Source organism: Sphaeramia orbicularis, chromosome 8 (assembly GCF_902148855.1).
Source record: "Sphaeramia orbicularis chromosome 8, fSphaOr1.1, whole genome shotgun sequence".
In the NCBI taxonomy this organism is placed as follows: Eukaryota; Metazoa; Chordata; class Actinopteri; order Kurtiformes; family Apogonidae; genus Sphaeramia; species Sphaeramia orbicularis.
Window position 1 is genome coordinate 46441659 of NC_043964.1, and position 14209 is coordinate 46455867.

General features: G+C 40.7%; 1 protein-coding gene across 1 annotated transcript in view; it reads right to left on the reverse strand.

Annotated features, from left to right (window-relative positions):
• LOC115424425 (transmembrane protein 106B-like) overlaps positions 1 to 14209 on the reverse strand; it is a 54364-nt gene that overhangs the window by 11355 nt on the left and 28800 nt on the right. Inside the window, exons 2-5 of the mRNA XM_030141695.1 lie at positions 7806 to 7985; positions 7457 to 7520; positions 7197 to 7350; positions 6969 to 7109 (exon numbers count right to left, since the gene is read on the reverse strand). Coding sequence (XP_029997555.1) covers positions 6969 to 7109; positions 7197 to 7350; positions 7457 to 7520; positions 7806 to 7983 — 537 coding nt within the window. The 5' untranslated portion in view covers positions 7984 to 7985. The remainder of the gene's footprint in view (positions 1 to 6968; positions 7110 to 7196; positions 7351 to 7456; positions 7521 to 7805; positions 7986 to 14209) is intronic.

The window sequence follows — 14209 nt, forward strand, 5'->3', positions numbered from 1 at the left end:
AAGGGTGGACCGACGTCATATTGAACCCCATAGACTAGGAATGGGATGTCACTGAAATTCATATGCGAGTCAAGGCAGGTGAGCAAATACTTTTGGCCATATAGTGTGTGTGTATATATATATACACACACACACACACACACACACACACATACATATATATATATATATATATATATATTTACATGTATTTATTTATTTATTTATTTATACACACACACACGTATATATATATATATATATATATATATATATATATATATATATATATATATATATATATATATATATGTATTTATTAGGGATGTCCGATATTGGCTTTTTTGCCAAAAACCGATATGCCGATATTGTCCAACGCTTAATTTCCGATTCCGATATCTACCGATATTGCTGCCGATGTATGTGGGATATTAAACTAATTTTAGGTAACATCACATATCTCCTGTCATGGAATTGACACATCATGCCTAATTTTATTGTGATGCCCCATTGGATGCATTCTCAAATGCAACAAGGCTTTTAAAATGGTAAACACTGTCTGTGCAAAGAATACATACTTCAACTTAACTCTTTCCCCGCCAGAGGATTTTCCAGTGAGTTGGTAGCCAGTGCCAGCCTTTTTGGTCATTTTCACTAATCTTTGGAGGCTCACTGAAAATGTTGTGTTAGGAGTATGTGAACACTGAATACATCAAAAGAAAGAACAGAACTTCAACTTTTAAACACAAGAAACAATTTTATTCTATCTTCATTTCGTTCATGAGATATGAACATTTGAATATTGGTCATTTTCATGAAAAAACTGAATTTTGAGCAAAAAACTGAGAAAACTGCATTTTTTTCCAAACATTGATTTTCAAGATAAAATTGATTTCCTATTTACATTTTTGAGTCTTTCTCATTTACCAACAGTAACACTGTATTCCAAATCACAAAATAAAATAATAATAACAACAATAATAGTAACAAACAGCTCTAAGATATCCAGGGCCAGATTAACACTTCATTGTACCCTGGGCAACAATATTCAAGGGCCCCATCATCACAACCCCAGGATCCCTATAATCTGGCAAAATACAGAATAAGTTCAAGGAATATATGTAAATATACTTCAATATCTAACTATCATCAAATGCATTTTGATGTACAAATGTGTAAATGCTCGTAGAACTACAAGTGCACCACTATAGCCTCTTGTCAAGGCCACTCACTTGCATATGATGATATGAAAACAAAACACATTAGCATCAGTATAATCTAAAATTGATCCACTTCATTAGAAAGAGGGAAGTGTCCTCCTTTTTTAATTTTCGTTTGGCGCTCCCACTTAGCTGCTTCTCCATGTTTGCAATGTTTTGATTCGCATACTTGTTGCGTAGTTCTTGACGTCTCACATCCCGCTCAGTGCACGCACGTTGATTTGCGTCACCGCTGATTCGCTTTTTGGACTGACCAATGAGGAGCGGGTCTCAGCTCACGGTCACAGACAGCAGGAGCAGGGTTTCTGTGCAGTGCAATGGCTCCGGGCAGCGGACAGTTTCATTTATAAGCAAAAGATAACCAGATATTTTCGTTACGCCCGAGCTACCCAGGGCCCTTCAGAGGTCGTGGGCCCCTGGGCAATTGCCCAGTTGCCCATATGGTTAATCCGGGCTTGAAGATATCCCATCATTCCACAAAATGTTAGGGGAATCCACACCAAACTTTAGACCAAACATCTTCTAAAGCACCAGGTTCCTTCTAAACTTTACACATTTACATACATCAGTTATAAGTCTTCCACATAGTAGTTTAGTTTTTTGATATAAACACTTCAATATTCCTCATTTTCAAGAAAAAAAGAAACAAATGCCCTAAATGCTGTAGATTTCTGGTCTTTGCTTGGCTGTACCAGGTCCTCCTGTCGGCCTACCTGCTGTGTTTGATCTGGAAATAATTATATGGACATCTAGTAATTTATCTCTGTATGAATGTATGTATTTATTTATTTCATACTAAAGCCAAATCAAACAGTATCTTACCTGTGTCCCTGCTGACATTATACAGCTGAATCTGTTCCATGTCCTCAGTCTGAATCTGAACTCACTCTAACAGATGCAGACTAGCTGTCCTTTGTCTTGTCCCACGTCTGTGTCTGTCTTCTCCTTGAATGTCCACTATAAATGTCTCTTTTCTCTTCCTCCTGTCTGTCATTTTCTCCGTGTCGCTCCGTGCCCCCCCACCCCCGCGTCGGACCTGAGCCGATCCGTGTTTCCCGTGTTCTGTGTCCGTCTCCCTCACCTTCTATTTCTCCGTACCTGTCTCTAAATGGTTCTTCTGTAACTCCATCATATATTGAATTGTCGGACTCTGTCTCCATAATCATCGTTAAGGCTTTTAAAACTGTGCGCTGTTCCTGCACAGTCTGTATTTCCTCATTCAGTGACTGCCGCTGGATGCGTTGCCATGGGACACGGAGACTCCAGTGCAAAAACATTAAACCCGGTCTGTCATTTTTCCGAAAAAGCTGCTTAACTGTTTGTTTCTGGACTAAGGAAAGTAATTCACATGATCCACAACAGCTTCAACTACAGTACAACAGTGAAAACATGGACTGACGGAAAATCTCGTCATTGGCGGAGAAAGAGTTAAGTTTTGGAAAAAATGCCATATTTATTTATTTTCTCTCCCTCCCTCCATGAGTCTATTACAGTGTGGCAACTCTACTGTACAGTTTTGAAAACTGCACATTTCTTTCAGCTACAAACAATGCTTCATTTACGCATCGGTAAATGCCGGTGAAATCAAAGCATTATTTTATCAGTTTTAATGATAGGCAAAAAACCGATACCGATATTCACCGATATTACATTTTTATGCCAATATTGGGCCAATAATATCGGTGGGCCAATATTATCGGATATAGATATAAATATTTATTTATTTATTTATTTATTTTTGTATCATGATAATTTGCTGTGATGATTATCACCCTACAGAACCATTTTATTATTAGCATTGCTGTCAGTGTTCCACCTCTGGATTTGTGAAATGTTGTGGTGTTTGGTTAAATATTTCTCATGTTCTGATAATTAGAACATTTTTATCTTTTGCCCATCTTTTTTTCCATGTTCAAGAAAATTAACAAAAATAAAGTAGAAATAACAAAATTTGCAACTACTGAGACACACACCATCTGATGTGTTTTTGTCTTGTCATTTTCATCGTGTCCTCTACCTGGTTTTTTTTAATCATTCTATCTTTTACATTGTTTTCATCTTGCTGCATATTTGTTTTTCCATCATTTTCATCATAATGTCTTACTAAAACCATAACTAATTGTCTGGTTTCTTCAAAATTTAACTCAGGCATTTAAACCTGCAATAAATAATGATTTGACCTTCATGGTGATTATTATCGATATCAACTAGTACGAAACTTTTTCAGCAAAACATTTGTGGCTGTATGGCCCTATATTGTTAACACATTCAGCTGTGGTTTCAGTCTGTCAGAGCACATTTAGGTCAGTTCTGCAAAAGACATGTCTAACTTTATGTCCTTGTATAGTTTGCTAGATGGCTAATGTTAGCCACTGATGCCAATTTAGCACTTTTGTTGCTAGATTTAGCAACTTGTCAGACTACCATAGCAACTTTTATTTTTCCACAAGCACCTGAAAAAATTTAGCTACTTTAAAAATTTGTTTGGAAACTTTTAGCAATTTTTGAAAAGTGACTCAAACACCAAAACACACACATTTTCCTTCTAAATGACACTACTGTCACAGTCAGAAAAACAGTCTGTCTGCCTAGCTGCAAAAGTCAGTGTTTACTGACTGGGCTGGCTGTCCTATTGCCTGCCGCAGGACGTGTTGGAACAAGAAAGATGTGTGTGTGCGGGCATTGGGGGTGTGGCGGTTGCCGGTGGGGTGGCGGGCCGCGGTGGGGTTCCTGTCGGCTGGTGTTGCTGCTTTGGGCTCCGGTGGGCGCTGGGGCTGTGTGGGGCTGCATTCGGCTGCCGTGCCTTAGGGGGACTCACGGCGGTGCGGCTTGCTGCCTAGGGGGGGGTGGCAGCGCTCCAGATACACGTGTCTGGTGAGTGCAGGTGTGTGTAGGTGGGTGTGGGGGGCTGTGGATGGGTGTGGGTACATGTGTGTTTGTACATGTAGGTGTGTGTGTGTGTGGGCATGCATGTGGGTAGGTGGGTGTATGGGTATGCGTGGAGGTGTTTGTGCGTGTGGGTGTGTGAGAATGGCTGAACATGTGGAATGGGTGGTGTGTGTGTCTGGATGTCAGTGGGTGTGTGTGTGTGCATATGCTTATGTGTGTGGGTGGGTGGGGAACTGGAGGGCTTGTGGGTGTGGGATTATGGGGGTTGGTGGGACAGGGATGGGGGGGGGGGCCTCCAGGCCCCCGGGGCGCTTGGCCCTGGCATTGAGGTGCACACTGGTCCACGGCAGGTGGCTGCCTGGGCCAGCCTGGTCTCCTGGCGTGCTGGGTGGTACCCCTTCCTGGGGGGATGGGTGGCTCCTGGGCTCGTGGGGCTTGGGGACCGGCGCCTTGCTTGGCCCTGGGTGGCCTGCCCCCAGCGGGGGTGTGGCAGCTGGTGTCCCTGGCCCCTGGGGCTTGTGCTCGGCTGCTGTGGGGCCTCTGGCTGGGGCTTCCCTTGACCATCTTTGGGGCGGGCGCACTGTTGCCTCTCGGGGGGGCGGGCTGGATCCCCCCATTTTGTGGTGTCTGCTGTTTGGCCAGGCCTTGGGGCCCTCTTTGTTGGCCCCTGGTCCTTGGAGGGGGTGCAGTTGCGGTTGCATGGCTGTGTTCTTCACCTCAGTCTCTGACTTGTTCTCTTTGCTTTACTCTGATGCAGTCACTCTGTCACAGCAGATTAATGTGAACAACTGATGTGTGGATTTGTTAATGGTATTATTTGAGCGGACGTTGTTTATGATATTCTGTTCATGCTTTCTTTTCTTATATTCATCATTTAATAGGTCTTATGTGTTTTATTTTATTGTAATTTCATTTGGTTTTTTTTTGTTTTTTTTTTCTTTCTCTTCTGTCCAGTTTACTCAGTTCTGGTTGTAGTTATTGTTACCACTATAATTGTCACCATGGTTGTTTTTGTTTGTATTGTTGATATTTTCTTGTAAGGGTCTTCGCCACCTTCTTCTTTCTTGCCCCCCCCCCACCCACACACCCATGTCAGGTCTGGCATCGAAATGTGGTTCTACAACACTCATAATAAAGATAGTAGAATATCAAGGGGAGCTTCGTATACTTTATGAAGTTTCCCTTGGCAAAGCAAATTTGTTCAGCACCAAAAGGCAGCCAGACTACCATTCTGCTATTATGAGGCTGGACAAGACAAGTCAGAAAAAAAAACAAAAAAAAAAACAAACAAAAAAAAAAAACACTAAACCAGTTTGATGGTATATTTAGTGATCTTTCAGACCCCTCTAGAGATGTTCAAACAGTCACTGGTGCCTGCTGTGGTGGCAATCCCCAAACCCAGTGGTGGACAGAAACGGTAAGGGGTAGAGTCAAGCCTCAGGAGTCTAGCTGGCACTTGAGACTCCTGAGGCTGGTGACAGGTACCAGCAGGCTAAAGGGCTGCAGCTTTGGCAGTTGCAGAGGCAAAAACACAGGTGTGGGAGGAGGTTGGTGAGGCCATGGAGCTTGACTTCTGGTTGGCCTCAAAGATGTTTGCGTAAACTGTCAGGTAAGTCGGGGGGGGGGGGGGGGGGGGGTATCATCAGACGGTGGGAGCACTGTTTTGAGGATCTCCTGACCCTGCCTTCACACCTTCTGTGGCAGAAGCGGAGCCCTGGGACTCAGGGGTGGGCTTGCCCATCCCCCAGGCTGAGGTCTCCAAGGTAGTTGGACAATTCCTTGGTGGCTGAGCCCCAAGGATGGATGAAATCCATCCCGAGTTCCTTAAAAGTCTGGATGTTGTGGGGCTATCTTGGCTGACATGTCTCATCTCATCACCATCAAATGGAGGACAGGGACAGTACCAGTGGATTGGAAGACCCTTGGTACCCCTTTTCAAGAAAAGACTGGAGGGTGTGTTCCAACTATAGGGGAATCACACTCTTCAGCCTCACTGGGAAGGCCTGTGCCAGAGTATTGGAGAAAAGTGTCCGACTGATAGTCACACCCCAAATTCAGGCAGAACAATATGGTCGCAGAACACTGGAGCAGCTCTTAACCCTCCACAGGCTCCTAGAGGGTTAATGGGGGTTTGCCCATCCAATCCACGTGTTTTGTGAATATGGAGAAGGCATTTGACTGTGTTCCTTGGGGTATCCTGTGGAGGGTGCTGCGGGAGTATGGGGTCCATGGTCTACTGCTATGGGCCATTAGGTCCGTGTATGACCAGAGCCAGATCTTAGTCCACATTGCGGGTAGTAAGTGGGCTTTGTTCCCAGTGTGAGTTGGACTCCGCCACTGCTGCCCTATGTCATGGATTCTGTTCTGATTCTGTTAATCTGTAGGGAAAGAATTTGTAGTCGCAGCCGGGGGGGGGGGGGGGGATCATCAGGAGAGTTGAATGCCAGCTCATGACTTTGGAAAATTAGAGGGAAAATTGCTCCAGTGTCTCTTTTGGGTCACTTTACCCAGTCCCCAAGTCCGGATAAAGGAGAAGGGTTGGAAAAGTAACTTCTAGTGACTTTTAGGACAGAAAATAGATAATTTCCTGACTGAAAAGTTGGAAACACTGACATTAGCTACATGTCAAGTAGAGCAGTGTGAACAGTGCTGTTCACTGGACTCCTGTGGTTTGACCTCTGAGTGATAGTGATACATCATCATGTCCAGAGCACTGTTTACACACCTGTTCTTGCTAAACATGGTTTATTAATAATCACAGAACTCTGCAAAAGTCTCCCTACAACAGGTAGTCTACAACAACACCTAAAGCCCTTTACTCTAAATCTTTCTAGAGGTAGCACTGCTACATGGATGTCGTTAGTGTGTGCAGTGCCTCACCGTTACAATGGACCGAGGCTTCACAGAGGTGACATTCTTAATGGAAATGGTTCCCACCACGATGTCATAGTCTAGGGCTTGTACTGACAGGTTATAGGCCTGGACTCCAGCAAAGTTATTGTTGGTGACGTTCAGGACATTCTGCAAGGAAACACAGCCAAGTGTTTAAGACAGGATCCACTCATCCAGACCTCACTTCCCTTCAAGCCATGCTCACTCTACCAATACCGTGATGTTAATGAGGACGCCATCTTTGGTGAAGTAAACGTAGGATGACTTGACAGTAGCTGGAGACAGGATGATGGAGCGAGGAAACAGGAAGAACAGCATCAGGCCGCTGATCAGGAGGCACAGGGTGATAGACACAAAAACATAAAGCTTCCTGGGAAAACAAGAAGCCCAAGAGCATGTCAGAGGGGCATGCACAACAAAACATCCGTCACTGAGGATCAGTCCATACAAATCCCATCAGAGTCATCACGTCTTACGTATGTCTGGGTTTGAGCCTCTGGTCAGTGCACGGAATCACAGCCACCAGCATATTCTCCTGATCTGGAAAAAACACAGGAACGTTTACTGGAGATGCTTCAGACAGGCAGGCTAAATAATTTTAATGTAGCATATACCAGAAGTATCCTAAGAATTAACAGCCTTAGGATGGATGGAGACCATCACAGACAGTTGCCAGTTCATTGCAGGCCCCCTTATCAATTCGTCACTGTATTTGTGAAGACTATTTAACTACTGTATAATGTAATTTGAGCTAAATGATCATTTCAAAGTAGAAATGCATGAAAATAATGTAAGCAACGGAGCCAAAACTGTGATGCGTGTTACCTCTGGGCATCCGTCCTGTCCCCTGACATGTTGGACAGTTCACTGTGTCTCCTGAGCTGTGTCTTCTGCTGAAGCTCCACCTTTCTGAGTCATCCTCATCTTTGATGATAGGTTGTCTGTCAACTTCCTTACCGTTCCCACTGGTGCCAGCAGTACTTGTACTGGACACTGTCCCCATAGCTGAAAAAAAAAAACAAATGGAGACCTTTATGCTAATACTGAGCAATACCACCACCACTGCTGAAAACTTTAGAATCTCAACCTTCAGTATATGGGTGAGCACATTATGCACGCTTTGCACCTCATGTTATGAAAGGTCATATTATTTTTCACAATTTATATAGTTGGAATTCAAAAGCTGGTCTTTTTTTTTTTTTTTTTAATTCTCACCCAGACACTAAAATCAGCACATTTGATGGCAAGGTGAGGCAGCGGGGCAATGGCATTAATACTATTAATACTATATTAATATTAAGTAATTAATTAATATCAATTATTATCAATATTAATAAATATTTAATATCAATATTAATATATATTAATATTATTGTACATAAGTTTCCTTGTCACTTGTCGCTTAAATAAAGGTTATATAAAAAAATAAAAGAATGAGGTGAAGATGATAACAGGTAGCTATAAATACACACTGCTTCCATAAAACTTTATCAAACTATGCATTAACAATACCAAAATTTGTTTACGCTCACTTCAACTCATTTGAATTACTACTGTCTGTACAGTATTGCATATCAAGGCCATATATTGTAACCAACCATGATGTATTTTTATTTTATTTTTTTGTGGAACTTTTTCCGACCTAGTCTTAGCTGGGGCTCGGAAAGTCACCATATCTGACAGCAGTAGTAGAGAAGATGATCAGGAGGAGACACCTGCGAAAACTCCATGGCTTTTCTCTGGCTATACCAGAAGAAAAGCAACAAGAGGAATGTGGACTATTGCTCCTCTGTCAAGGCTGGGCTTTGGCGCTACATCGAGGTGTCCTCTGACCTCTGGGAGTGTTAAATATTACATTTAATGTTATTGCAAGGAAAATACGAGGTGTTTTTTATTGTAGTCTTTTTTCATATTGCATCAATGTTGCTATTTGTTGAAGGAGGTGATAATAGAGTATAGCTTTGTATTCCTGAGATATAGCTATGGTGTGTTCAAAACAAAAAATGACTGGCATGCAGCGTTCATTAACCCCATTATAGACTTGAGACTTGACTTGGACTTGAGCTCAAAGATTTGAGACTTGATTTGGACATTAGCTTAAAGACTTGAGACTTGATTTGGACTTGAACTCAAAGACTTTTGACCATCTCTGGTGACCTCTAGAGGGAGTAGAGACTGACTATGCTGGTCTAACAACAAGGCTGAGTTGAGCGTGAGAACCAGTGTAACACAACTTGTACAGTCAAAGAAAAAGACAGTGACCAGAAAATAGAACCATTGCTGATGTTTCACCTCTGAACACAGCTCTAACGTCGATAATGAAGGTTTATGAAGGTATAAATTTATAATGTAGTGTTTGCCAAGTTGCTATTTGTTAATTCACAGGAGTGATTTGTGGTTTCACTGTAGCTGTTTTCTATCTAAAAAAAGAGCTAACAGAGCTATAATGTAAACTATCAGCTGAGGCAGTACATGAAGATTATAAAACACTGTTATTCTGACCCATTGTCTGAGGTTGTATTTGAAGGGGAAAACTTGATGATACCAAAACATAGATGTTTGTGAACACAGAGCCTCACACTTAACTGAGTGAGTGATAATCTGAGGAGACATCACATTAAATACATACATTACATTCTGTTGATAGTGTAGTGTGGAATATTGAGTTGTCTGTACTTGAGTTTCGATGCAGTGTTAGTTTCTAAAAATCTTGTAATGGCGGTGCCATGTCAAGATTGTTACTGTCACTGCTTAAGGATGTTATGAAACACAATATCATGAGGTCATATTACATGACTCTGCGAAGACACTGCAGAAAGATGCACTAGCAAAATTATCTTTTAAAAACAAACATTGTTTAAATGATATATTTCATACATCATTAAAAATGACTGGTCTATTGCCTTTGAGTGCAATTAGACTTTTTTGAAGTCTGTTAGAATTATAAAGTTGAAGAACATAAAATAAACTTAAGCCTTATAAAATTAGAATATGTTATAAACATGATAGGCTAACTATATTTTGAAATTAGAATGTGATATGTTATAGTTATGATGTCTGTTTTTAGTTGATTAGTTTTGAGTTGTGAGATGTATTAATATTAGAAGGCAACAAGCTTAAAAGGGTGGAATGGAAAACACAGACAAAGGGACACAGATGGGTTAGTTTAGTTTTTAGGAGTGTGTGATGTTTATTGTTTTATTATACATAAGGAGAAGAGTTTAAGAGGTTTGTGGGGTAAGGACAGGGGGTGAGAATATAGCAGACAGCTATAGGGTGGAGAATGTGCAATGTTATTAGTTGAGGCCAGAAAGAGACAACACCCCATGTATGACTATAAAGGATGAGGAAAAAGGTTCCTCTGGGCTCTTGAGGAGAGGAAGCCAGAGAGATGGATTCTTTGTTTGGAGACTTTATGTCTGTGGGCCAGGAAAACTGATTCTCTATAACCTTGGGAGACCACAGATCTGTGCAAGTTTGATTAATGTTCATTAAATGATTGATTCATTGTTTTCTTAAATCCTGTTTCAGGCCTGTTTTATGATCAAGTTAATAACAATGTAATGAACGTGGGGGAAAGAGAGTTGGAGTCAGATTTGTAAGTAGAATTCCAACAAGTCCCATGAGACACTGGAGGCTGTGAAACTCTGCCCCTTTATAAATAATATATTAATTTCATTTGTTGACTGTGTTTTGAATCTATATGCTGAATTGAATGGGAGCAGTGCTACACTGATCTGCCTATAGTCTGGCTGTCAGACTAGTACAGAGTTGAATCATTTTCTGTCTTGAATTGACAGAAAGACAGACTTGCCCTTTAATGCCATCTCAAAAAGTCAAGTCAAAGTCAGCTTTATTTGTCAGTTTTGCGATATGTACAGCACATATAGGAGACTGAAATGGAGTAACTCTAAGGCCCATGGTGCATCAAAGATAGTGAAAAAAATATATAACTATGAATATAGAATGTAATTACAAACAACAAAGGGCTGAAGAAACAAATAAATAAAACCCAACTAAGCCATCTAACAGAATCAAATTACAGCAGAAAGCACGTGACAGACTGGCAGTTAAAGGCTAAAATGACAACAATGAGTCCTAGTTGGAAATAATTTATTATTAAGGTGCTTTTAGGGCAGGGTTGTCAAACTTATTTTCTTTCAGGGGCCACATTCTGTCCAATTTGATCTCAAATGGGCCAGACCAGTGAAATAGCATAATAAATAGCTCAGTAACCTATAAATAATGACAACTCCTAATTTTTCTCTTTGTTTTTGGTGAAAAAAAAAAACAAAACATCAAATTATGAAAATATTTACATTTGCAAACTATCCAAACAAAAAAGTTCTGAACCACCTGAAAAAACTGAAATTTCTAAAGAAAAATAAGTGCAGTTCCGACAATATTATGTCTCAACTAGGGATGTAACGATATGAAAATTTCATATCATGGTTATTGTGACCAAAATTATCATGGTTATCATTATTATCACGGTATTGTTGAAATGTGCTCAAAATGTTTAAAACTATTTATACACACACTGAAATAATGTAACCAAGTTGTATTTTGAAAAAAAACAAACAAAACAAAACAAATAAATAACACACACAATGTACTTTCTGTTGCAGAAACATTAAAATATTAACATGTAAACATCAAACATAGAAATGAGCATTAAAGATGTCACCTTATGGACACAAAAGATATCTGCACTAGGGGTGGGAATTAATAGGATTTTATCAATATCAATGCCATTGTACATTCTGCTTACTAATCAAATTCCTTATCAATTCTCCTATCGTTTCCTGAGTGGTTTTTTGAGTGGTAAAAAAATGAGTTGGACAGGTTATAGTGGAGCTGGTTTGACCATTTTCCATATCAAATCATTCTCAGTGTCACATACATACACCACTATACACATAAACAGAAAGTGAAACAATCATATTTTCCTTAACTGTTTAATGAACAATGTAAATATTCTGAAAGAATGAGGATTTTAGAACATGTTAGGGTGATCTGATCCAGACTGGTCAGTGGTTCACTCCTGGTGAGTGACAGACAAACCACAAGAGTGTCATATGGTTCAGTTCCTCTGGTGGTCAGTCAGTGGATTTACCGATGAATTTCCCTCAGTTCATAAGGCCTTCTCTCCTTTGGTTCTTACACACATCATGTGTTTTTGTACAGCTGAAGTTCACTCATTTGGGCTCATCTGAACTGGCATGAGTTTGTCCTGAGTTTCTATATTGAGACAGTTTCTCTGCTGGGTGAGGATCTGAAGCAGAGGGGGCAGGGGAAGGGGTTAACAGTAGCGTGGACCCGGATCTGCGCTTGTACGGACCGGGTCCATGCACTCGCTCGCTCGGACGGACCGGGGTCCTTGCGGGAGCCCATTATCCCCAAACTCTGGAGCTCTGTCCATGCAGGTGCCTTCCACCATGTTTTCAGAGGCCAAACATTACAAACTGCATAAGCACGCCTGGAGTGCCGCTGCTTCTCCAGGAAATGAGTACTATCATCATGATTTTCAAAGTGCGGTAATCGAACACGGTCATCATAATAATTAGAATTTAAACAGTAATACTAACCGTCGGAAATTTTACCGCGGTTTATCATTATACCGGTAATCATTACATCCCTAGTCTCAACATCACTTATACATGTACATCACAGATTGGGTCTATAAAGGCACAAAACATTCAGTAACAGGCAGAATATTTTTAAAGTTGCACTTAATTTTCTTTACACATTTTAGGTTGTTCAAATTTGTTCAGGTTATTCACATTTAAAGGATAGTTTATAAATGTAAATATTTTCATAATGTAATATTTTTTTTCACATTAAACAAAAAAATTGAATTATTATTTGTATGTTATTATGCTATTATTTAATATTATTTTAGCTCAACATTCTTGACTGTTAATATCTTTAGTGTAATTTTTGCACTTTGCAAATTCATCCTGCGGGCTGGATCAGACCCTTTCCCGGGCCAGTTTTAACCCACAGGCCGCATGTTTGACACCCGTGTTTTAGGGCATTATGCCACTTTCACACTCCACTAATCAATTAAGCAGAACACAAGAAACTTGGACGAAATAATAATGTGACAATGCAGAACACACTGACACTGGCTCAGCTTTGCAGAGCATTTTTTCCAGCTCTACATTCTGGTTTTCCAGCTATGAGGTTAATACAGATAGATCTAACACTTATGTGTATTTCATTAAAATGCCTGCACACATTTAAGCTAGCTGGATTGTGTCCAGCAAAGCAGTGTCACTATCTATTAGGGATGCAACGCTACAGGTAGCCCACGTTTCAGTCCATACCTTAGTTTTTGGGCCACGTGTTTTGGTTTGGTTTCAGTACATGTTTTGTGCATAAAGAGAACAGGTTTTTTCTTCCTCCCAAAATTATATTTTTATTTTGCTTGTCAGCAAAAACTGAATTTCACAGTAGGAACAAATTATATCACTGCACTGAATAAAATAACACTTTCTGTACTGAACTATATAACGCTTTCTTATTCCTTGACTACTTGTATACAGTAGTATTATAACGACAGACCTGTCACTGCTGGGTGCAGGTGGAGACCTCGTTTTTGATGTGCTTCCAAACAATTAATGTCCAAACAATTAATGTCCAGACAGAATCCTTCGGTGAGCTTCTCATTTTATTGAACGTTCTGAGATGATCACATCAGTGTCTCATGAGGATTAAAATACAAACATGACTACTAAATGATGCTACTAATGACTACTAAAGGTAACGTAATACGAACGCAAGAGTCCCGACTCTTGTGTTCGTACTGTGTTACCTTTTCGGGACTCCCGACGTTACTCTACTAATATATGCTGTGATGCTACGGCAACAACTGCAAAAAATTTAGGCTATCAGACACCTATTACAATTTACATGAACTGAAAATCCTCAAAACCTTGATAGCTGTTATTTTGCCCACCAAAAATCACCGTCAATGTGGCTGAGGCAGCATGTGGGGTTGTCTCTATGTCGTGGTGGCGACTCAAGTGCCTTGCGATGTTTGACGTTCCCCTAGCACACTGGATCTCTTTCCCACACAGTTTGCACTTTGCTTTATCGCAAGGCAGCTTCGTCACATGGTCCCACACTTTACTGTTGGTACGTCGCGGCATTGTGTTTACCTGACCTGTGATCTGATATCCAATATGGCGACCGTACGTAAGTGCTAGTTTGTTTTGCACATCCAG